This window comes from Octopus bimaculoides, chromosome 7 (genome assembly GCF_046866305.1).
Source record: "Octopus bimaculoides isolate indiv1 chromosome 7, ASM4686630v1, whole genome shotgun sequence".
In the NCBI taxonomy this organism is placed as follows: Eukaryota; Metazoa; Mollusca; class Cephalopoda; order Octopoda; family Octopodidae; genus Octopus; species Octopus bimaculoides.
The window spans coordinates 112,377,931-112,405,430 of record NC_142934.1 but is presented as its reverse complement, the minus strand read 5'-3'; the positions used below and the strand labels follow the sequence as shown (position 1 = coordinate 112,405,430).

At 39.4% G+C, this 27,500-nt stretch overlaps 1 protein-coding gene across 1 annotated transcript in view; it reads right to left on the bottom strand.

Moving 5' to 3' along the window:
• The window catches only part of LOC106878539 (uncharacterized), a 197,662-nt gene that overhangs the window by 6,827 nt on the left and 163,335 nt on the right, over positions 1-27,500 (bottom strand). The window contains exons 26-30 of the mRNA XM_089355785.1: positions 26,708-26,914; positions 19,446-19,745; positions 15,721-15,872; positions 10,686-11,569; positions 4,666-4,803 (exon numbers count right to left, since the gene is read on the bottom strand). Of these exons, the coding sequence (XP_089211911.1) occupies positions 4,666-4,803; positions 10,686-11,569; positions 15,721-15,872; positions 19,446-19,745; positions 26,708-26,914 (1,681 nt within the window). The remainder of the gene's footprint in view (positions 1-4,665; positions 4,804-10,685; positions 11,570-15,720; positions 15,873-19,445; positions 19,746-26,707; positions 26,915-27,500) is intronic.

Sequence of the window (27,500 nt, the reverse complement as noted above, 5' to 3'; positions counted from 1 at the left end):
TTATGCACACGCAGATAAATATGCATACATATATTCGCACACACACACACACACACACACACACACACACACACATATATAAACACATACATACATAGAGATACACTCATAGAGATACACTACCTACACACACACACACACACACACACACACACACACACATATAAGTAAATATTTATAGTTGCATCTGTTTTTGTTTGTGCATATACGTACACACACAAACGCACACACAGACATACACAAACGCACACACAGACATACACATAGGCATGTATACAACTACAAGTACTCACGCACGAACACACGTACGCATATACACGCATGCGTACGCATATACACGCATATACACGCATGCGTACGCACACACGTGATATAATGGCAGCTATGACTGATGCTGCCACTCCAAAGTTTTTGCTCTTTACAGTGCACAACTAATTATAAGTTGTCATTAGCGTCTGTATCATGTACACTTTTATTTAATTAGCCTCTTTACAACTCTTTCATCACTTTTATAATGAGAGTTCATTTGATTTTCGGAGTCGACTGTGTGTGTATGTGTGTGTGTGTGTGTGTGTGTGTGTGTGTTGGTTTGTTTGCGTCTGGAATGAAATTACTATGAATTCAGTTAACTACGTAAATGTATGTATGTATATATATGTGTATGTATGTATGTATATAAGCATACAAACTCATATACGAGTACATACACACACGCGCGCGCACACACATTCATATATACATACATATGCATATATGTTTATGCAAATGAATATCTATATGCATGTATGTGTGTATATGCATGTATGCACATACACACACACACACAGATATATGTATATGTATATATATATATATATCTATCTATATATACATATATATATAAACACACACTCTCACAGATACACACACCCACATATATACAAATATATACGCATACATATATGTATATTTATATATACATATATATATATATATATATATATACATCCAGATATATATATATAGAGAGAGATATATACAGACACACACACACACACATATATATATATATATATACATATATATATATACATACATACGTACATACATACATGCATACATACATACACACACACACATACACACACATATATATATGTACACACACACACACACATTTACACTTGTACGTATTTACGCATCCATTCATACCTGCGCATTATTAATCATATATTTATTGTTGTGCTTATGTACACATTCATTAAGTTTTGCTTTATGTATAATGAACCCAAGTTCATTTCAAGCCGTGTAAAAATCGTCAATCTCGACAGAGGATAATGTCCTCTAAAAGTGTTGATATAAACCAAATATCTAATTGTTATTTACTCGTACCCTTACACCAATTATATTCAAGAAATCAAGAACAACAATAACAGATTTCGAAAGCCTTGCAGAATAGCTACACTCTAGTCCTACTGTTTATATATATATCGCCATGATAGATCGCTGACCACTACACACATTTTTTTCTCTGCTTGTTTCTCTCTTTGTTTCCTTCTGTGTTCCTTTCTGTGGAAGAGCGTAGGCTCGAAACGTTAAAGACTTTTTCAATTCCCGAGCGTTATACTAATACATCTGTTTGTTTTCTACACCACCTGTCTTTGTCTTTTGTTTTTTTGTGAATTCTCCCTATATATATATATATATATATATATATATATATATACATATATATATATATATATACCTGCTTGAAATAACAGTCAAAACTCGTTATTAAATCGCCAAAAATAGAATTAACGATACCTTTGTAAATTAATTTATATATATATATATATATATATATATATATATATATTACAAATTAAAAGGGTAAAGGATTATCAATTTATTAATTAATAAATCAATTAACAATTAATAATTTTTACCAAGCCCATCGGTATGAAAGCACCATTATTGGTGGAGAACTTATTTAAAAGCTCATATATATTTATAAACATAATTAAGGGATCAGCAAATATTTGCTTCACCATATACCGAAGTTCAGAAATAGCAGCTAAAAAAGCTGAGAATCCCACAGATAGCAGCTTTTTTAGCTGCTATTTCTGAACTTCGGTATATGGTGAAGCAAATATTTGCTGATCCCTTAATTATGTATGTATATATATATATATATATATATATATATATATATACACATTCATTTATGAACCACGCAGAGTTATACGTATAACTAATACATTCTTTTGCTGCCGATGACGAGATCTTTCCAGTTTTAATCTTCCTTACGTTTCCTTGACGCCCGTATTACCGCTGCTACTATAAATGCATTGTGGGATAGTGTCTGATATCCTGTCATATTGTGGGATATTGTAGATATCCTGTCATCTACCTTTTATCGTTTACTTGTCTCATTCCTCGATCTGCAGCCATGCTTTGGCACCTCCTTGGAGAGTTTTGGTTGGGCAAATCAACCCCAGTACTTTTGTCTTTTTTTAGGTCTGGTACTAGTCTCTTTCGTGGGACCGGTAAGTTATGGGCATGTAAATAAACTAACACCAGTTATCAAGCAGTGGTTGGGTCAAACAAAAACACAGACCCCCACCCCTACCCACGCACATAATACGACGAGTTATACACAACTTCCATCAAACAAATTCATTCACGAAGCATTGTCGGCATGGTGCCATAAAAAAAGACACTTGCCGAAAGTGCCGCACAATGGCACAGAATCCGGAATTATGGGGTTGCAAAACGGTCTTCTTAACCACACAGCCAAGTCTGCCTTCCACCATCAATAAAAGAAATATCGGCTTTACAAATGTAATGTATTGAGTACTTCATTGGGTCGTAGTATTCTCAATATTTGTTTGAGAGTTAGAACCAATATAAACACATACAAACACACGCAAGCTTATACTCACACACACACACACACACACACTCTCTTTCTTTCTCTCTCTCTCTCTCTCTCAATCTCTCTCTCCCTCACACACACCTATATAAATTTATGAGTCTTATGTACGTATTGACTCGACACTACTTGAGTCGACCTAGAAAAAGCAACTTCTCAATATACACACACACACACACACACAGGCACACGCATACTCATACATACATACATACATGCAGGAGTGGCTGTGTGGTAAGTAGCTTGCTTACCAACCACATGGTTCCGGGTTCAGTCCCACTGCGTGGCACCTTGGGCAAGTGTCTTCTACTATAACCTCGGGCCGACCAAAGCCTTGTGAGTGGATTTGGTAGACGGAAACTGAAAGAAGCCCGTCATATATATATATATATATATATATATATATATATATATATATGTGCGTGTGTGTTTGTGTGTGTGTGTTTGTCCCCCCACCATCGCTTGACAACCAATGCTGTTGTGTTTACGTCCCCGTAACTTAGCGTTTCGTCAAAAAGAGACCGATAGAATAAGTACTAGGCTTACAAAAAATAAGTCCTGGGGGCGATTTTCTCGACTAAAAGCGGTGCTCCAGCATGGCCGCAGTCAAATGACTGAAACAAGTAAAAGAGATATATGTATGTATGCATGCATGTATGCATGCATGTATATATGTATGTATATATATATATATATATATATATATATATATATATATATATATATATATATATATATATATATATATATATATATATAGGGGGAGAATTCACAAAAAAAAAACACGACAAAGACATGTGGTGTACACAACAAACACATGTATTAGTATAACGCTCTGGAAGTGAAAAAGTCTTTAACGTTTCGAGCCTACGCTCTTCCACAGAAAAGAACACAAAAAGAAACAAGGAGAGAAAAAAAAAAAAGGAATGTGTAGTGGCTAGCGGTCTATCATGGCGCGAATGATATATATATATATATATACATATATATATATAGTATAATATAAGGATTCAGAGAATTGTGTGGGTATTGCTTAAAGCTCCTTTTATGGACTCGGCTGACAGTCAACATAGTAATCCAAAACAAAGAATTATAATGTTGAGTGTCCATGCAGCGAAAATCTAGAAGATCTGATCGATGAAACTATTTCATGAAGAGTATATAAACCATAAAATTCAGGAATTATAAAAGGTGAATACATATCTATTTAAGCACGTAACATTCTTAAGATTGAAGCCATTTTGAAACCTTCTTCGTGTAGTATTAATTTCAGTTAATGCTTACATGTTTGATGTTCTTATGAGCTAGTTTTCCTTATTTGCATTGGTTTGTGAATATACAATTGTATTGTATAATGCCGAACATGCATGTTGATGCAAACAGGTAAGCATAATTTCTGCCACACTGAAATTAATACTACATGATGAAGGTTTCGAAACAGCCGTTACCCTAAGGATGTCATGTGGTTAAATAGATAGATATTCAACTCTCACCTCCTAACTTCTTTGGTTTACACATATGCATACATATACATGCATACATATACATGCACACATACATACACACATACATACACACACACAGATACACATTTATAACTGGGAAGATTTGATGAAGTATGTAGGAAGGTAAGTTTTCTGTGAAGATGGTGGTCTTACAAATTTTATATTTTATGTACTTCTCAAACAGCAGTGGCACCCACACTCACACTCGCAAATGACCAATAAATGTGTTTTGAAATAAAAGAATAAAAAAATGCAAGACTGTCTCACATTCTGGTGAAATTTTGTTGGCTTTCCAACTTTCCTGTTCGTAAGGGACAAGCCCGTCCGGTGAGTGTGATTCGACATTCTGGAGGTCAGTGTTCGGTTCATCAAGGTAGGGCTGGACATTCACGGTGCATAATTTACCTTGATAAGAAGTATAAAACAATAAGTATAACAATGACAATCATTAAAGCTAGGCAGCCATTTTAATCATTTTTTGTGACGTCATCATTAATAAGTGAAATATTTATAAAATATTATGTATCTACTCACCGTACCCTGTGTGTGTGTATGTGTGTGTGTGTGTGCGTGCATGTGTATGTGCGCGCGCGTGCGGATGTGTGTGTATGTGCATGTGTGTGTGTGCGTATGTGCATGTGTACATGTGTGTTTGCATGTGTGTGTGTGTGCGTGTGTGTGCGCCTATGAATGTATGTATATATATATATATATATATATATATATATATATATATATATATATACATATATATAAAGAAAGAATAAGATAAAGAGACCAATGGCAAAGTTAGAATTATATTTTATGGATAAAGTCTTACAGCTGTTTCAGGGAAAATCCAATGTATCCCTTCATCGGAGACGGTAATAGTAGAAGAATGGATTATTACATCTATAAGAGGAGAGTTGTAGTAAGAAGTGAGAGCGATGTGTAAAAGAAAGAACAAAGAAGAAGAATTACTTGGAGTATAGTTCCATTCCAACAGTGAACATCCATGTAAAGAATCCTTGTGGGTATTTTCCGAAGATAATTGTAGTTGCAAAGGTGGATATTTATCATATCGTATCCAGTATACTCTGTGCGTTGTTTACTCAAGGGATAGTCCGAATCGAGTGAGAGATGTGTGTAGGATTAAGAGGTCAAGCCTTAAGACAGGAAGGAAGGGAGGAGGAAGTAATTCAAGTGAGAAATGGAGATACGGTTGGTAGTAGTAAGCAATCGTTAGGTCAGTTATACTGACAGGAAGGAAGGAAGAAGGATATATATATATATATATATATCTTCACCTCTCTTCATACTTCTCTCCACTCCCACTTCTCTTCACCCCTACTCTTTCTCTCCTCTCTCTTACTCTCTCTCACTCTCTTCTCTCGTACTCCCCCCTCTCTCACTCTTACTCTCTACACTCTTACTCTCCTACTCTCTACACTCTTACTCTCTTACTCTCTCACCCTTACTCTCTCACTCTCTTCCCCTCTCTCTCACTCTCTTTCTCTTCCTTTCTTTCTCCCCCCCCATACCCCTCTTCCCTCTCTCTCACTCTCTTTCTCTTCCTCTCTTTCTCTTCCTCTCTTTCTCTTCCTCTCTTTCTCTTCCTCTCTTTCTCTTTCTCTTCCTCTCATTCTCCCCCCCCCCCCATACCCACCTTCCCCTCTTTCTCCCCCCATACCCACCTTCCCCTCTTTCTCCCCCCATACCCACCTTTCTCTCTTTCTCCCCCCATACCCACCTTCCCCCTCTCTCAATCCCCCTTCCCTCTCTTATACCCACCCTCTCTGCTCTCTTCCTCTCCCCTCCCATACCCATCTTCCCCCTCTCTTACATCCACCTTCCCCTTCTCCCTCCTCGTCAACACCCCCTCATAAGCTCATCCCACCACACCCCAACACACTCCTACTCTACCTTCCTACTCCACCCCATCCAATTCCTTATACCCACCACCCACCCCTACCCACATACCCCATCCTACCCCACACTCCACCCATGCCTTCCCCACCTCCCAACACCCTCACATCACACCACACCAATACCCTCGCATCACACCACGCACACACTACAACTGACCAACTACTTTCTCCCTTTCTCCCTTCCCCCATTTTCACACTACATACGTCAAGATCACCAGCATTCTACCTCCCACACACAGCCCCTCGTTCCCGATCACCGTTTGTTATCTCCCCCTTTCTTAGCTCTCCTGAAATAAGAATTTCTAACTTCCGGTCAGCCATTGTTATGATCGGCCATTATTATGATTGACCGTTGACTGAACACTATTCAATTTTTTTCTCTCCGTGTTTTTCTCCTTGTCTCCGTATTCTTTCTGTTGAAGAGCGTAGCTCGAAACGTCAAAGACTTTCCGTATTCCCGAGCGTCATACTAATATATCCTTTTGTTATTTACACCACCTGTCCTCGTCTGTTGTTATTTTTTGTATATTCTCCCATATACACACACACACACACACACACACACACACACACACACACACACACACACACACACATATATATATATATATATATATATATATATATATATATATATATATATATCTATATATATATATGTAAGTGTGAAAGCGCGTGGCTTAGTGGTAATGCTGTTGCACACACGATCTTAAGATCGTGATTTCGATTCCTGGACTGGAAATGTGGTTTGTTCTTGAGCAAAACACTTCATTTCACGTTGTTCCAGTCCATTCAGCTGGCAAAAGAACGAGTGACCCTGTGCCGGACCGGCGCCCCGACCAGGTGGGGAATATATATATGCCACTGAAACCGGGAAACCGGCCCCTGTGAGTCGATATATGACCCGGAAAGAAACTAATATATGTATGTACTACGTACGAATGCATACATGTATGTATCTATTTGACTGTTAGTCTACCTGTCTGCCTATCCGATTTACTATATACTCAAGCAAGACCGATGATTGACTACCAGGCCGCTGGTGATGATGCTACACACCATACTAGTCTTGTCTGTCGGGCATGTGGAAGAGAGTGTGATTCAGCAGGAGGACTTAAACGACACGCAAAGGTACATGGAGCCCAATTACAGCAACAGCCAGCTATTGCCAGTAAAGGTTTTGGATGCCAACTCTGTGCAAGACATTGTAGATCTTTGGCTGGGCTAAAAAGTCACATTCGATCACAGCACCGTTAAGTTAAGCTTCGTGCAATGGCCATACTCGATAACGAGGGGGCAGCCATCACCATCATGTATGTATGTATGTATGTATGCTGTTTTAGCTCAAGATTTCTTGCCAATAAAGAGCCGGTTTCTAACCTAGATCCGAGGCTCCTTCACTGGAATTTAAACATCAACAACAGATAATACAGTTCTATATTTAAGAGATGAGGAATTATTTACATTATTTACATTTGACGTAAAGAGAGGAATTGCTCAGTGCCTAAAACATCGAGCAAAGAATATAAGTAGCGATCGTACCCACCACGAAGAAATGATCAAGCTCAGTAACAATCTATTAAGAAACAACTACCCCAAGAACATACTATCTACTACAATTATGAAGAAAAGAGAGGATGAAACCAATAAACTGTCTACAGTCTGTCTACCCAATGTGAAAGGCCTCTCCGAAAAGATACAAAAGATATGCGGCCCATATGACATCAGGGCAGTATTCAAGAGCAATACAACACTTCGCAAATATCTCCTTCGGGTAAAACCATCAACAAAAGAGAATATGACCAAAAACTGCGTGTACTCCATCCCATGCAGCTGTGGTAGGTTATACAAAGGCGAAACATGTCGCCCCCTCAAAATAAGAATAGAAGAACATCGCAAAGCTGTGACACGAGGAGATATTGATAAATCGGGTATAGCTGATCATGTATGGCAAAATGGAGACCACCTCCCTCTGTGGGATGAAGTTAAAATAATAGACAGGGAACAACACTGGAAAATACGAAAACTAAAAGAAGCAGCACATATGCTAGGACACAAAAACCTCCTAAGCAGACCGAGTGCAGATATGAATAGCATATGGGAACCGGTATTGAGGAAGGATAGAAAAATAATAGATTTATAAGCCCTAAAATTCACTCCATAATGGCCCACTATGGCGTAGTGGTTAAGAGCGCGGGCTACTAACCCCAAGATTCCGAGTTCGATTCACGGCAGCGACCTGATTAATAATAGTAATAATAATAATAATAATAATAATAATAATAATAATAATATAATAATAGTAACATCGTTAGGAATGAGAACCCAGGTTCAAAATTTCCCCAAGACACCTGACGAAGGCTGGAGGGTATATCAGCCGAAACGTTGTGTTAACAACAAACAAGATGAGGACAAATATTCGTCAAATGTAAATAATGTAAATAATATCAACAACAGAGTATTCTTGTTTGTATGTATTTATGTATGTGTGGAGGCGTAATGGCCCAGTGGTTAGGGCAGCGGACTCGCGGTCATAGGATCGCGGTTTCGATGCCCAGACCGGGCGTTGTGAGTGTTTATTGAGCGAAAACACCTAAAGCTCCACGAGGCTCCGGCAGGGGATGGTGGCGAACCCTGCTGTACTCTTCCACCACAACTTTCTCTCACTCTTTCTTCCTGTTTCTGTTGTACCTGTAATTCAAAGGGTCAGCCTTGTCACACTGTGTCACACTGAATATCCCCGAGAACTACGTTAAGGGTACACGTGTCTGTGGAGTGCTCAGCCACTTGCACGTTAATTTCACGAGCAGGCTGTTCCATTGATCGGATCAACTGGAACCCTCGACGTCGTAAGCGACGGAGTGCCAACATGTATGTATGTATGTTTTATGTATGTATTCTCATGCATATAGCTACATATCTAGACATTATCATATATATCTAAGTAATAAACTTCTGGAAAGTCTTACAGAGTTTAACAGTTCCAGTGATGGATTGGATCTGTAGTCTTCGAATTGGCTTTCTCTTTGCTGGTTTTGAGAAGCCTAATTTCTCAAGATTGGTATTTAGGTAGTGTGTTACATATCCCAGGGTCCCAATAATTACAGGTATAAACCTGAACTTGTAATCTCGATAGAGTAACTGCAGATTTTTCAATAGTTCAGCATAGGTGTTCCCTTTTTCACTGATCTTCAGCTTTACGTTAACTTCTGCTGTGCTGCTAATTTCCACAACTCTGCACAGTTTCTCTATCCCATGTATCCTATGTACGTATGTATGTATGCAGTTTTATTTCAAGATTTCTTGTCAATAGAGAAAGAGACGGTTTATAACCTAGATCCATGGCTCCTTTATTGGAATTTCAACATCGACAACAGGGTATGTATGCATGTATGTATGTATGTATGTATGTAAGTATGTATGTATGCACGAATGTATTTATGTATGTATATATGTATGTATGTATGCCATTATGTAGTTGTATTTTTCAAGATTTTTCGCCAATAAAGAGCCGGTTTCTAACCTAGATCTAAGGCCCCTTCACTGGAATTTCAACATCAACAACACAGTATTTTTGTATGCATGTCTGTATATGTGCAGATATGTATATATGTATGTACGTACGTATGTACGCACGTATGCACGTACGTATGTATGTATGTACGTACGTACGTACGTACGTACGTATGTATGTATGTATGTATGTATGTATGTACGTACGTATGTATGTACGTACGTATGTATGTATGTACGTACGTACGTACGTACGTACGTATGTATGTATGTATGTATGTACGTATGTATGTACGTACGTATGTATGTATGTATGTACATACGTACGTACGTATGTATGTATGTACATACGTACGTACGTATGTATGTATGTATGTATGTATTACGTACGTACGTATGTATGTATGTATGTACGTATGTATATGCGTATGTATGTATGTATGTATGTATGTATGTATGTATGCACGTATGTATATGCGTATGTATGTACTTATGTCTGTCTGTCTGTATGTATGTCTGTCTGTCCGTATGTATGTACGATGGCCACGGGTGGAATAACTTTAATGCTAGATCGCCTCGACCAGGACAACATTTTATGAGTTTTCATGTAAATGGAGTTCCTTATATGTATGTCTTCATGTGTGAACGTGTTTGTTAATCTGTGTATGTGAATGTGTGCGAATGGTGTGTGTGTATGGTGGGGTGTTGGTGTGTGATGGGGTGTTGGTGTGTGTGTGTGTGTATGTGGTGGGGTGCTGGTGTGTGCGGTGGGGTGTTGGTGTGTGTGTGTGTGTGTATGTGGTGGGGTGTTGGGTGTGTGTGGTGGGGTGTTGGTGTGTGGTGTGGGGTGTGGGTGTAGATACTTACATTTGTGTTTGTAGAACGCCCAGCAGTAGGCAAGGAACTTGGTGAATAGGTTGATCGGCGGAGGCGATATAGACTGTTTGTTCATGTTTCTGATTAGTTTCGCCCGTCCAAACTTCCACTCTGTGTCTGACTGACTCTGGATACGTTGATATGTGTCCGACATCATAGCAATCAGTAAGTTTATTAAGACGATCAACGTGACCATCATATAAATACCGAAAATGGCGTCGACTAGTTTGTTGACCCAGCTTAGAGAGTTGGAGAGTAGCGGGAAGCTGTCGCGGTCGACGAGACCGAACAGCGAGAAGAAGAGAAATTCAAACATATCCATCACCGATATATTCGCGGAAAGATCTCTGTCGTAGACTGGTTGGTAAATGGCTACCAGGTGGAAGCTGAAACCAACCATGAAGAGAAGTAAAATCACAAGGAATTTGATCAAGTCTTTGATGAGATCGTGGATGATCACGCCCCAGGGACCAAATAAGTGATGGAAGGAGAAAAACTCTAGTAGCTGTACGAAACCAAGGAGCATGCCAAAAGCGAGGAACTGGTTCCTGATGTAGAGGTACACACGCAGATCTTCGCCGCTGTAGATGGAGAGGACGATGGCCAGCAAGTGTACGAGTAGTCCGATAGCGCAGACGACCAAGGTTATAATTCGGATCCAGCCAAGACCAGCCCTGTCGGCTGGGTTGGTGATTTCGGAGACTAGAAGACCAGACAACCAGGCTAGTAGAATCCACTCGTACCAGAAAGGGATGAGACTTGGAGATACCGAAATTGGTTTGATTGGTAACACGACTGTGATGGTGAAGAGTGCCAAGAGATAAAGATGAGATATGAGATAAGCCATAAATTTGATGATCGGGGTTTTGGCGTACCTTGACGAAAGTGAAAGGAAAAACAGAAAATAAATCATTAGTACGATTATAATCTTTCAGACTGTTACTGATTTCAAATTTTGGCACAAGGCCTACAATTTCGTGGGAGGAGGAAAGTCGATTATATCAACTCTAGTAATCAACTGGTACTTATTTTATCGCCCCCGGAAGGATGAAAGGCAAAGTCGATCTTGGTGAAATTTGAACTCAAAACATAAATACGGCCTAAATCCCGCTAAGAACTTTTTGCCGGTGTGCTAACGGATCTGCCAGCTCGCTGCCATCTTCCAGAGTGTTATTAACCTCCTCTCCAGAGATAAAATTTTTCCAATATTTACACGCACACAACGTTTCAAACGATTTGACCAGCGATCGTCATAAGGTTGTCTTATACATACATACGACTTTATACATACATACTGCTGTGCCTTAATAATATAAAGGATAAGAGTGTTACTGTGGAGGCGCAATGGCCCAGTGGTTAGGGCAGCGGACTCGCGGTCATAGGATCGCGGTTTCGATTCCCAGATCGGGCGTTGTGAGTGTTTATTGAGCGAAAACACCTAAAGCTCCACGAGGCTCCGGCAGGGGATGGCGGCGAACCCTGCTGTACTCTTTCACCACAACTTTCTCTCACTCTTACTTCTTGTTTCTGCTGTGCCTGTAATTTGAAGGGCCAGCCTTGTCACACTGTATCACGCTGAATGTCCCCGAGAACTACGTTAAGGGTACACGTGTCTGTGGAGTGCTCAGCCACTTGCACGTTAATTTCTCGAGCAGGCTGTTCCGTTGATCGGATCAACTGGAACCCTCGTCGTCGTAAGCGACGGAGTGCCGACAATGAGTGTTACTACCGTTATTAGTTTGGAAATAACAATTCCTTGTTGTTACCAAGTTCTGTACCATGTATGTATCTAGGAATTAAGACACCCGATGACGACCAGAGATCAAACCGATCAGAATGCCGTGTAGATGTGAATATTGAAAAATAAATTTCATCGCTAAAGATGACGTTAATAATCTGATAAATTCTAATTGCATCGAGAATGGCAAAGAAAAGATCTGTGAGAAACCTAGCTGTTTGATTAACCGGACGATTGATCAAACAAGCGATCAGTTAATTGGTTAAATAGTTAGTTACCTGACAAATAAAAAGTAAAGAAATGAAATAGAACCAGTGCGTGCAATCATTATTGGCATAATGACCGTCCCGAAATATAACAAAATTAACAACTAGCTCTAACGCTTAATAAATGGTTACTTACCTTTCTTTATCATGTTCATTCTCTTGTTTGCCTCGCATGCTTTTTTTTCACAATGATTAAGCTGACTTAAAAAGGGATGGGGGTGGGGGAACTGGCACTCCGTCGGTTACGACGACGAGGGTTCCAGTTGATCCGAACAACGGAACAGCATTCTCGTGAAGTTAATGCGTAAGTGGCTGAGCACTCCACAGACACACGTACCTTTACCATAATTCTGAGGGAGATTCAGCGTGACACAGAATGTGACGAGGCTGGCCCTTTTGAATTACAGGTACCACTCATTTTTGCCAGCTGAATAAACTGGAGTAATGTGGAATAAAGTGTCTTGCTTAAGGACACAACACGCTGCCGGGAATCGAACTCAGATGCTTACGATCGGGAGCCGAACACCCTAACAGCTCTCCTAACCCAATCGAAACAGATTTTATATACATCTATATCGAACTCGATGACGCTGTATTACATTTTAAGGCGAAGAGCTGTTAGAATCGTTAATACGCCGGAGAAAATGTTTGGCGGCATTTCTTCCGACTTTAGGTTCTGAGTTCAAATGCTGCAGAAATCGGCTTTACCTTGCATCTTTTCGGGTCAATAAAATAAGTGCGAGCCAAGTACTAGAGTGGGGTCGATGTAATCGACCGTCTGCTCCCTCAAAGATTACTGGTTATTGTGCCAAAATTTGAATTAAATACTATTATAAAGGCGGTGCTAAGGTGGCGAACTGGCAGAATCGCGAACATGCCGAGCGAAATGCTTAGTGGTATTTCGTCTGCCGTTACGTTCTGAGTTCAAATTCCGCCGAGGTCGACTTTGCCTTTCATCCTTTCGAGGTCGATTAAATTAAGTACCAGTTACACACTGGGGTCGATGTAATCGACTTAATCCATTTGTCTGTCCTTGTTTGTCCCTTCTATGTTTAGCCTCTTGTGGGCAATAAAGAAATAAGAATCGTTAGCACGCCGGAGAAAATGCTTCGCAGCATTTCGTCCGTTATTACGTACGTTCTGAGTTCAAATTCCGCCGAGGTTGACTTTGCCTTTCAGCTTTCGGGGTCGATAAAATAACTACCAATTGAGCACGGGGGTTGATGTAATCGACTTATACTTTTCCTGAAATTGCTGGCCTAGTGCCAAAAATTGAAACCATTATTATTCGGGCGATGAACTGGCAACACCGGGCAAATTTCTTGGCTGCATTTCTAATTTCTGAGTTCAAATACTGCCAAGGTCATCCTTGCTTTTCATCCTTTCGTGTTTGATGAAATAAATTCCAGTCGAGCCCTAGGAACGATGAAATCGATTGGCCCTTTCCCTCAAAATTTCAGGCCTTGTGATTATAAGAGAAAGAATTATCTTGCATCCTATATATTCCCACTTCATCACTTCGTCTTTATGCTGTCCTAATTAACTGTATGTAACTATACTCTACCGCAGCTCTCCCCATCTAATTTTGCCCCACGGACCGGTTGTTGTTGTTGTGTTGGCACTTCCGTCGCTTAACGACGACGTCGAGGGTTCCAGTTGACTCGATCAACGGAACAGCCTGCTCGTGAAATTAACGTGGAAGTGGCTGAACACTCCACAGACACGTGTACCCTTAACGTAGTTCTCGGGGAATATTCAGCGTGACACAGTGTGACAAGGCTGACCCTTTGAATTACAGGCACAACAGAAACAGGAAGAAAGAGTGAGAGAAAGTTGTGGTGGAAGAGTACAGCAGGGTTCGCTACCATCCCCTGCCGGAGCCTCGTGGAGCTTTAGGTGTTTTCGTTCAATAAACACTCAGAACGCCCGGTTTGGGAATCGAAACTGCAATCCTAGTACCACGAGTCCGCTGCCCTAATCACTGGGCCATTGCGCTTCCACAACGGACCGGTTATATTCACATAATTTCTCCACAGACCTAGGGGATCATGCGCAGAACAAAACACGATAACGTACACAATAGATAATTTAATTATTACTCATATAATAGATAATTTAATTATTACTCATATAATACAGGTGTGGCTGTGTGGTAAGAAGCTTTATTCCCAACCGCATGGTTCTGGGTTCGGTCCTATTGCATGGCAATTTGGGTAAGTGTCTTCTGCTATAGTCTCGGGTCGACCAAAGCCTTGTGAGTGGATTTGGTAGACGGAAACTGAAAGAAGCCCGTCGTATATATGTGTATATGTATGTATATATATATATGCATGTTTGTCTTTGTGTTTATCGCTCACCACCGCTTGACAACCTGTGTTGGTGTGCTTACGTCTTTGTAATTTAGCGATTCGGCAAAGAAAAACAAAGACAAAAACAAAAAGAAAACAAAACCGATAGAATAAGTACCAGGTTTAAAAAAAATATATTAAGTACTGGGGTCGATTCGTTTGACTAAAATCCTTCAATGCAGTGCCCCAGCATGGCCGCAGTCAAAATGACTGACACAAGTAAAAGAAAAAAACGGATAAAAGATATAATGCCAAAAACACCCGGCAGACTGCGACAGTCAATAAAATAGATATAACATTGTCGTGGGGCCTCTGCCTTACATCACCGTACCAAGCCATTCCGGGATCACAGCAATGTTTAAATCAGTGATTCACAAACATTTTTTTCTTATGAACCCCTTTGACACCTATTTTTTCTCGGGTGAACTCTCATAGCCATTCGGTGTTTTAAAAAGGTCCTATCGTATTTTTATAATTAAATTACGAATTATATATATATAAAATAAACTAGGAATTGTATTAAAAAAAATGCTAAAATGTTTTGTGTGTTGTAGAAGTACGATGAATTTAATGCATATAAATTTTAACAACAAAATCTTCTATGGACCCCTAAGGGTCATGTGGACTCCTGTTTAGAATTTCTTATTAAAAAAAAAAGGATTATTATAACTTACCTGTGATTAAGAGGTAAAGAGAGTATTAGCCAGACTGGAGGCAGAAGTAGACAGATCAGGAATAATAAAAATATCTGAGCACTTGACCACTCCAAGCTGCCCATCCAGATGTGAGACAGATGTTGTTGTACGGTTGGATGGGCCACCACAGCCTGCAACAGAGAGGCGCAGTTTCAGATGAGATTGCTTTGTCAATAATAAACAGTTGATATGGAAAATGATGATAAGGTGAATTGTAGGTAAACGCGCGCGTGTATTTGAGAGTCTGTGTATGTTATGTATGTGTATGTGTGTACATTCATTAGAATCTGAATCTGTTGATCAAAACACTCACATTAAGTATGTGACATTAATATTGTTTATGGTATTAAAGTTGCTTCTGACTCAAAATTTTATATTATTTATTTTTAGCACTATTACACATCAGTGGATAGATTTTAAGGCTAATTGCATATATTCCTCAGACCAGAGATTTGAATTCGTTTGGACGGTGGCTCGAGTATACGGTACTGACGAACTGAAATGACAGCAAAATATCTATAACCACCATTCTCGTTCACCTACAAGGCAAACAGTTTCGGTTGGCTTTGAGATAGTCTCTTTTAAAACTCGATGTCTTAAAGGCACTTTCCTTTTAAGAAATTCCGCTGCCAATAAGCGTTAAAACAAAACATAACTTACCTGTGATTAAGAGGTAAAAATGTAGCATCAGTAATGCTTGTAGGAGTGGATGTGTGGTAAGTAGCTTGCTTACCAACCACATGGTTCCGGGTTCAGTCCCACAGCGTGACATCTTGGGCAAGTGTCTTCTACTATAGCCTCGGGCCGACCAAAGCCTTGTGAGTGGATGTGGTAGACGGAAACTGAAAGAAGCCCGTCGTATATATGTATATATATATATATATATATATATATATATATATGTATGTGTGTGTTTGTGTGTCTGTGTTTGTCCCCTCAACATCGCTTGACAACCAATGTTGATGTGTTTACATCCCCGTAACTTAGCGGTTCGGCAAAAGAGGCCCGATAGAATAAATACTAGGCTTCCAAAGAATAAGTCCTGGGGTCGATTTGCTCGACTAAAGGCGGTGCTCCAGCATGGCCACAGTCAAAAAGACTGAAACAAGTAAAAGAGGAAAGAGAGAAAGATATATGTATATATATATATATATATATATGTATGCGCGTGTGTGCATATTGTGTGAACATGTCAATATAGATGCGCGCTGAAGGCCGAATAAAAAAATGGGTGGGTTATGTGCGTGTGAATATGGACACTGACTCATCAGTGGTATGTAATTAGTCAGAGGTCATACAGTTTCGAAATATCTTTAAAATAATTGAATAATAATGATAATGATAATAATAATAATAATAAAAGAAATGGAGAAACTTTCAAAATACAAAGACCTGGAAATAGAGGTAACTCGAATGTGGAATCTAAAAACAGAAACAATTCCTATCATAGTAGGCGCCATAGGTATAATAGAAAAATATTCAGACAAATGCATAACAAAAACATCAGGACTTACAAATATATATAACATACAGAAAATTGCACTACTGGGCACTGCACACATCCTACGCAAAACACTTTCAATACAGTAACCATAAGAACATCACAGCAAACCAAAGCACATACCCAAGGCACACAGAGCTGCGCTCGGTAGTGAAGTGAAAGCACATTATAAAAATAAAACTACTGAATAATAATAATAATAATAATATTCCAGACAGGTAAGGTGTTAGAGCACCGAAGGCCGGATATAGTAACCTTTAGGAAGGACAAACAAGAGTGCCTAATAATCGATGTGGCAGTGCCAGGAGATCAATATATCATCATGAAAGAAAGAGAAAAGGTTGATAAATATGGAGACCTGAGAATTGAGATCGCTAAGATGTGGTAGCTACGAAAGTCGAACATAAAGGTTGTGTGTATTGTCATCGGAGCATTGGGTTCAATACCACCCAATCTGAAAACCTTAGAAATATCCTACAATCTAGGCGTATTGCAAAAGTCGGTATTACTTGGAGCTGCACGCATATTGCGTGAAGTACTGTCTGTCTGAGGTCCTTGTTGTGATTTGACAAACAGTACAAAACCCGGTAGACACAATATCTTCAATCAACAACCTCACTATATTGTATACTGTACGATGTCTATAATAATAATAATAATAATAATAATAATAATAATGATAATAAATGCCCTGATGCAGTACCAGACAGTGGTTCTCATGGCTTCTTATCCTAACTGATTGGAAGTGTTATCATGTACGTTGTTTTGTCTTGGTATAAAAGATGGGCTACAGCAAATATTCTGCTCAATACCACAGATTTGCTTGTCAGTTGCTTGATCTTAACCAGTTGAGCATGTCCTTTAGTGGCTGACGATATGTGCATCTTTGATCATGAGCAGAAGTAGTGGTGGAGCATCAGAGCCATGTTTTGAGAGGATTTCTTTGAGGTTTGAATAATTCGCCTCTGGAAACATGGGTGTTTCGTTCATCCTCCTTAAACAAACCTTATTCAGGGACCCTTTGAGTGGGATAGGCTATTCGACCTGAAGAAAATTCTAACTGGGCCCCACCTGCGAGGTCATGCACTGTTTATCTTGATATGAGACTACTATGTCGCGCACATATGGTTGTGATGCATGTGCCTGGTGTACCCTTATCAGACGGGTAGTCATGATGGGTATTCTGGGCTTCGTATATTTTACCCCAGTGTCACTTTGATGGCATGCATGGCTCTCTCATTCAATAATAAATAAATAATGATAATAATAATAATAATGATAATAATAATATCAACAACAATAACAACAATGATTGTTGTTGTTGTTGTTGCTGCTGTCATTGCTGTTGTTGTTAGGGCGGCAGAAACGTTAGCTTGCCGGCGAGCTGGCAGAAACGTTAGCACGCCGGACGAAATGCTTAGCGGTATTTCGTCTGCCACTATGTTCTGAGTTCAAATTCCACCGAGGTCGACTTTGCCTTTCATCCTTTCGGGGTCGATTAAATAAGTACCAGTTACGCACTGGGGTCGATATAATCGGCTTAATCCGTTTGTCTGTCCTTGTTTGTCCCCTCTGTGTGTAGCCCCTTGTGGGCAGTAAAGAAATAAGAAATAAGAAACGTTAGCATGCCGGACAAAATGCTTAGTGGTTTTTCGTCCGTCTCTACGTTAAGACTTCAAATTCTACCGACATCGACTTTGTCTTTCGTCCTTCGGGGTCAATAAAATTTGTACAGTGTCACTTTGATGGCATGCACTGCTCTCTTATATAATAATAATAATAATAATAATAATAATAATAATATGACTAAAACAATACCTATTGTCATAGGTGCCCTGGGAATGGCAGCGAAACGGGCTGATTACTGCCTAGCTCAGATACCAGGAAACCCCAAAATGGCTGAAGTTCAAAAGATAGTGCTCATGGGAACTGCCCATATCCTACGTAAAAAAAAGTCTATGTGATCTCAAATTTTAAAACAAACACAATTTTCTTATGGTTTCTTAAACATTCTCTAGAACAATACTACTTACAAAACCAAATATATGGTACCCTAGGCATAACACCTACATGAACTTCTAACTTGTTGTCTCTTGAGGTCTCTGGGTGAGACTTGGATCCAACTTGTACAAATGCAAAGCAAAAGTATCATAATAACAAAAATAATAACAACAATAATAATAAAACGAAAATCTGTTCTCACCTTCTGTTCGTTTTCTATGAGGAAGTCCAAAAACTGTGTGTTGTTCTGGTCCACCGACCTGAGAAGAGGTTCGGAATTATAAAGACTGGACGAAATGGTCATGATGTTGGTGGCCATTTCTTCACAGTAGTCGGCTGCTAGTTCAAGATCTTTAGAACGTTCTTTCTCTTTGGAAGCAATCGTCCGGAAGTTGCGACATAGCTTCACTGCTGCCTCCAGCGGAGCCTTGCAGATGAGAACGAAATCTTGGATACACTTGTTGTGGTTCAGTTTCCCACACACCATTAAATCGAATACAAACTGTTGGAAAAGATATTTTTAGTTAAGTTAGAACCATCATCGTTTCGTTGAAATAACTTTTATTTCATTTCTTTTTTTTTTTTTTATTCATCTCTCACGGTGGCAGAATCGCTGCAACGTCGGACAAAATGCCCTGCGGTATTTGTTCCGGCTCTTTCATTCTGAGTTCAAATCCTGCCAAGGTCAACTTTGCTTTTCAATCTCACCAGGATCGATAAAATAAAATGTCAGTCAAAGCGTAGGAGCGGCTGTGTGGTAACAAGCATGCTTCTTAACCTCATGGTTCCGAGTTCAGTCCCACTGCGTGACACCTTGGGCAAGAGTCTTCTACTATAGCCTCAGACCGACCAAAGCCTTGTGAGTAGATTTGGTAATATATTTATGTGTGTGTGTGTGTATGTGTGTGTGTCTGTGTTTGTCCGCCACCCCACTTTACAACCAGTGTTAATGTGTTTACGTCCTCGTAGCTTAGCGGTTCGTCAAATGAAACTGATAGAATAAGTACCAGGTTTAAAAACAAAAAAGAAATGGGTACTGGGGTCGATTCATTCGATTAAAATTTCATCAAGGCGGTGCCCCAGCATGGCCGCAGTCTGGTGAGCGGAAGAAATAAAAAAACAAAAAATTGGAATTGATGGCCTTTTACTTGTTTCATTCATTGCACTGTGGCCGTAGTGGGGTACCACCCTAATACTTATTTTTAAGTCTGGGACTTGTATTAGTCTCGTTTGCCGAACGGCTAAGTAATGGGACGTATACTATTGGTTTCAAATTTTGGTATAGGGCTTGAAAGTTTTGGGGAAGGGTAAGTGGATTACATCGACCCAAGTGCTCAACTAGTACTTATTTTATAGAGCCTGAAAGGATGAAAGGTAAAGTCGACCTCGGCGGAATTTGAACTCAAAACGTGAAGACAAACGAAATGCCGTTAAGCATTTTGACCGGCATGCTAACGTTTCTTATTTCTTTATTGCCCACAAGGGGCTAAACATAGAGGGGATATACAAGGACAGACAAAGGAATTAAGTCGATTACATCGACCCCAGTGCGTAACTGGTACTTAATTTATCGACCTCGAAGGGATGAAAGGCAAAGTCGACCTGGGTGGAATTTGAACTCAGAATGTAACGGCAAATGAAATACCGCTCAGCACTTCGCCCGATGCGCTAACCATTCTGCCAGCTGGCCAACTTGCACGGACATATAGTATTCTCTTCTACTCTAGGCACAAGGCCCGAAATTTTTTGGTGGGGAGCCAGTCGATTAGATCGACCCAGTACGCAACTGGTACCTAATTTATCGACCTCGAAAGGCGAAGTTGACCTCGGTGGAATTTGAACTCAGAACGTAAAGACAGACGAAATACTGCCCAGCATTTCGTTCGGCGTGCTAACGTTTCTGTCAGCTCTCCGCTTTGCACAGAACACATGAGATTGAAAATAAAATACTTTTAACAAATTTTGACTTCAAAAAATCCTTGGCACGCTGCTAATCAAAACAGTTTTTACATATTAGGTTGAAAAAAACAAAAAAACTGATAAGTGATAATTTGGCTGGTAAAATATTTAATGTGATTTCGAAAGAAAAATAATCTGTTATAAATTTGTTGATAGGCTATTTCGTTAAGCTAAATGTTAAAAAGTATTTGTATATATAACAGCAACCAAAAAAACAAAAGAAAGCTAAAGAGTCTTGTTTATCGAAGCACTGCAACATTTTTTTGCTTATTTTCGGTTTTTCTGATTTTTTCCAGTTCTTCCATTGCTATGTGTTATCGTCGTTTAACTCAGGTTAATCTAATCTTCACACCCAGCAGACATAGGACCAAAGGTTTTGCATCACCGTTTTATTTCATTTCTTTTTGTATATGTTTTAGGGATTTCGTGTAACATAAATATTGTCATATTGTTGTATTTTGGGACGGTCATTTTTGCCAAATAAACACACGCACTGTTATATTCGTTCTTCACTCGTTTATTACTGTTCTTATTCTAACTCATATCCATTGTCCGGAAATCTTTCGTCACACATCTGTGACCTCCTCAGCAACACTTTCCGCTTTCGTGTGTGTTTTTGCTCTGTTTATTCCATTCTCATAGAAAAATTGGCAAATTTATTTGGCAAAAACAATAAGAATAAAAAAAATAAAAAATGACCATCCCGAAATACAACAATATCTGTTTCAACACACAACCTTACATGAGGAATCTTGCAAAAAAAATTCATAGACTTATTTTCTAATATGTTCTTTCCATTTTTCTTTAAACTGTTGGATGTGATTCGAAGGAAATTTAGTTGCTATTTCTAGTAGATTTAGAGACTACGCAAACGCTCCCGCCTTGTACTGCACTAACTTTTCGTTGCTGCCTGTTGTTCCTGTTAATCTCTAATCTTTTGGCTGTTTCAGTCGTTCGACTGTGGCCATGCTGGGGCAAATCGATCCGAGTACTTATATTTCCTTTTCTTTTTCAGTCTGGCACATATTCTATCGGTGTCTTACCGAACTGCGAAGTTATGGGGGCGTAAAGAAACCAACACCGGTTGTCATGCGGTGGACAGAGACAAAAACACAGACATATACATATACATACAAACATATATGCATATGTATGTATGTATATGTGTGTGTGTATGCATATGTACATATCAGTCCCACTGCGTGGCACCTTGGGCAAGTGTCTTCTACTATAGCCTCGGGCCGACCAAAGCCTTGTGAGTGGATTTGGTAGACGGAAACTGAAAGAAGCCCGTCGTGTATATATATATATATATATATATATACAATCACTTTTGAAATCCGTGTTGCTTATTATTTGATTTTAATCACCCATCCTTTTGGGATGTGAAATTCGGGTGCCTTCGCATAAGTACCATATTCAAGCCTTGAATCTATATATATATATATATATATATATATATATATATATATATATATATATATATATATGTGTATGTGCGTGTGTGTGTGTGTGAGTGTGTGTGTGTGTGTGTGTGTGTGTGTGTGTGTGTGTGTCCCTAGCATTGCTTGACAACCGATGCTGGTGTGTTTATGTCCCCGTCACTTAGCGGTTCGGCAAAAGAGACCGATAGAATAAGTACTAGGCTTACAAAGAATAAGTCCTGGGGTCGATTTGTTCGACTAAAGGTGGTGCTCCAGCATGGCCACAGTCAAATGACTGAAACAAGTAAAAGAGTAAAAAAGTTTATATATACAGTTCTTTTTAAGAACACTGAATCTCGAAGCAAATAAAGCTATGAGTAATAGCGTGTAAATACTGTGTTAAAAATCTCTCTGGATAGAAAAGTCGAAGACTGCCTATGGGACACGAACCCACTTGTTCTGTAAACATGAGAGGCTTCCACACAGTTTCCGCTTACCAAATTCACTCACAAGGCACTGGTTGGTCCGGGGCCACAGAAAAAGTGATTTGCCCAAGGTACTGCGCGGTGGGGCTGAACCTAAAATCACGTAGTTACAATACCAGCTACCCACTCTCAATAAAAGAAAGCAAGGAAACATTTAAATAAAACAGGAAACATAACAAAAACGTGTAATAAATCGAATGATGAATTTGAAAATATATTCATCTGTCAAAATTCTATTTACTATTTGATAGAAGTTGCTCTGTCAATAATAAATATAACATCTTCCACAATTTGGAAAACACAAAACTAGAAAATCATTTTACATATATCTTGGAAAGACGAATAATTCCCTCTCCTTTCTTTCTCTTTCTCTCTCACACACAAACTGACGCATATATATATATATATATATATATATATATATATATATATATATATATATATATATATATATATATATATAATATATATATATATATATATATATATATATATATATATATATATATATATATATATATATATATATATATATAATATATATATATATATATCTATATATATATATATATATATATATATATATATATATATATATATATATATATATATATATATATATATATAAAAATACAGAGATACGCACATACAAAGAGATTATTTGTTGAATTACACTGCTAGTGTATGTAATAATAGAAAAAACATGAAGCATTATTGATTTCAGATGAATACCCAGTTGGATATGGTAAATACAAGAATATGTTATTTATATAAAACATATTTGTTTGAAATCAGGAAAAAAAAAAAGACCATACTCTGAAACAATGGGCGGTAGCGCTATGTAGGGTGTGAAATGACATAGATGTCATTTACTGTGGCGTGGAGGCTGGGGGGCTCGGATGACACTTAAGGACACGTTTAGTGAGACTTTAGGCGCCATCCATCGGGAGATCTTGTTTTAAATTAAGTGAGATCTCGTGTCTTCTTAATATAGAATTATGTGGGACGTTTGACGCCGTCTACCGAGATAGTAGTTTGTAGATTAACAGGCAACTGGTGTCATCTTAAATTAGGGTAAAACATGATGTGTTGTATCCGCTTAGATAATCAAGGCACCATAAGAAGGGTACAAGTGCCGAGTGTAGGATATTTCATTACGCTGGAGATCATCATCGTTTTCTACTTAATCAAACAAAGATTATTTGAAGTTTAACCCCAGAACTAAAAGAGCCGACGAAGCACTTCCACTGTGTTGTATTGGTGAAATGCATCGTCTCATGACACCTTTTTTTTTTAACCAGTTGGTCTTCCATATTCTTTTCTATTCTAGGCACAAAGCCTGAAATTTTTTGGGAGTGGGGCAGTCGATTAGATCGACCCCAGTACGTAACTGGTACTGAATTTATCGACACCGAAAGGATGAAAGGCAAAGTTGACCTCGGCGGAATTTGAACTCAGAACGTAAAGATAGACGAAATACTGCTAAGCGTTTCGCCCGGCGTTGCTAACGTTTCTGCCAGTTCGTCGCCTTGCTGGTCTTCCATATTAAAAATGAAATGCCTCTGTTAGAGGCGCAGGATGGCGGCACATTGGCAGAATCGTTACAGCGTCAGATTTGCGGTATTTCCGCTCTTTAAGTCCTGCGTTCAAGTCACACTGAGGTCATCTTTGCCTTTTATATTTTTGGGTTTGATAAAATAAAGTTCCAGTCAGTGTGGTGGCTCAGTGGAATTGTTAAACCACAGGACAAAATACTTTGTTATAGTTACACTGGCTCTTTACGTTCTGAGTTCAAGCCCCGCCGAAGTCGGGTTTTATATATTGTCTTTTCTTCTTCCGGAAGTGATATAGTACCAGTCAAGGGAATGGTTTGGTGGAATTGTTAGCACATTGGACAAAATACTTTGCAGTATTTATACTGACTCTTTACGTTCCGAGTTCAAATCTCGCCGAAGTCAATTATTTTTATTCATCCTTCTGGGGGTCGTTAAAATAAAGTTCTAGCCCAGGACAGAGAGGTGGCAGAATTGTTAGACCGTTGGCCAAAATACTTTACGATATTTGTTCCGGTTTTTTATGTCCAGAGTGTCCAAGCAGGTGTGACGAATTTGCATGTAGCTTGTCGACAAGATGGCGTCTTGTAAAAAGAATTCAGGAAATAAAAGAGAAAAACCTGAAGCAAGGTAATGGAAAACTACCTGTGTACTCGACCACAAAAGTTCATTAACAAGTGCATATCACTTGTTAAGGAATTTACCGGGAATCGTCTACTGACTTGATGTAGAGAATAGGGACGGATAACATAGCTAACGATACAGGTGCAGGAGTAGCTGTTTGGTAAGAAGCGTGCTTCCCAACCACATGGTTCCGGGTTCAGTCCCACTGCGTGGTACCTTGTGTAAATGTCTTCTACTATAGCTTCGGAACGACCAAAGCCTTGTGAGTGGATTTGGTAGACACAAACTGAAAGAATCCCGTCGTGTGTGTGTGTGTGTGTGTGTATTTGTGATCCGATAGAATAAGTACCAGGCTTACAAAGAATTAGTCCTGGGGTCGATTTGTTCGACTAAAGGCGGTGCTCCAGCATGGCCGCAGTCAAATGACTGAAACAAAAAAAAAGGATAAAAGAATATTGTAGAGAATCGAGGGACGTCTTTTGCCACTTGCATTTCATTTGCCTCAGTCATTGGACTGCGACCAGGCTGGAGCTCAACCGTGAAGGGTTTCTAGTCGAACAAATCGCCCCCTACCACCTGCTACTTATATTTAAAGTTTGGTACTTATTCTATCGATCTCTTTTGCCGTTAGCTAGGTTACGAGGGTGTAAACAAGTCAACTCCTGTTGTCAAGCGGTATAAGACACACACACGCACGCACGCACGCACACACACACACACACACACACACACACACACACAGAAAGAACAGAAACATATACTCGCGCACACACACAGAGAAAGAATAGGAACACATACGCACACATACACACACACACACACACATAAAGAACACAAACATACTCACGTACACATACACACATACACATACACACATGCAAAATACATAAACACATACATGCGCGCGCATACACACACACGCGCACAAAGAACACAAACACATTCTCTCTGTCTCCTAAACACACGCACACACATACATACACACGGAACAGAAACTTACGCACACATACACACACACAAAGAACCTAAAACACATACTCACGCATACACATTCAAAGAACACAAACAGTCTCATACGCCACACGCACACACAAACATAAAGAACACAAACACATACTCACACACACACACACACATTTTCGACAGGCATCTAACGCTTGCGTTTACCAAATTCACCATACAAATTGGTCGGTTCTCTGCTATAGCAGAAAACGCTTGCCCAAGGTGACGCGAGGTGGGATTGAACGAGGAAGTACGTGGTAGCAAAGCTAGGTTCTTAACCACAGAGCCATATCTGCACCCGTAAGACATTCCTATGCCTATATACTGTAGAATATCATGTCGGTGCCCAATCGACTGGATGGATTTTCTTCGAGTTGAAATGGCAGACGAAATAAAACAAGGGCAAGGAAAACTTACCTTTTTGTCCTCCATCAAGTGATACGTGTCAAGATCCTTCTTCATAAGGAAATGAAGAATGTCTGTGTGACTGGAAGCAGAGGCATAACAGATTGGTAATTTGCCGTCGTGACAGGTCACATTCGTACTGGCACCGCTTTCTACCAATAGTTTGGCAACGTTCAGGTAACCATACTTACTGGCGTAGTGTAGTGCCGTACAGCCATTCTGCAGAGAAGCACGGACAGAAAAGAAAAAACACATAATTTGATTATGAGATATTAGAAGAAGAAGAAGAAGAAGAAGAAGAAGAAGAAGAAGGAGGAGGAGGAGGAGGAGGAGGAGAAGAAGAAGAAGGAGGAGGAGAAGAAGAAGGAGGGGGAGGAGTAGAAGAAGAAGAAGAGGAGTAGAAGAAGGAGGAGGAGGAGGAGAAAAAGAAGAAGCAGGGGAGGAGGAGAAAAAGGAGAAGGAGAAGAAGAAGAAGAAGAAGAAGAAGGAGGAGGAGAAGAAGGAGGAGGAGAAGAAGGAAGAAGCAGGGGAGGAGGAGAAAAAGAAGGAGAAGAAGAAGTGGAGGAGAAGAATGAGGAGAAGGGGAGGAGGAGGAGAAGAAGGAGGAGGAGTGTGGTACTTATTCAATTGGATGATTTCGGCGAACTGCTAAGTTGGACGTAACAAAACAAACACCGGTTGTCAAGATAAACACAGATAAACACATACAGATAAACACATACAGATAAACACATACAGAAACATACGCTAACACACACACACACACACACACTCACAGACACATATATGCGAAAGGCTTCTACAC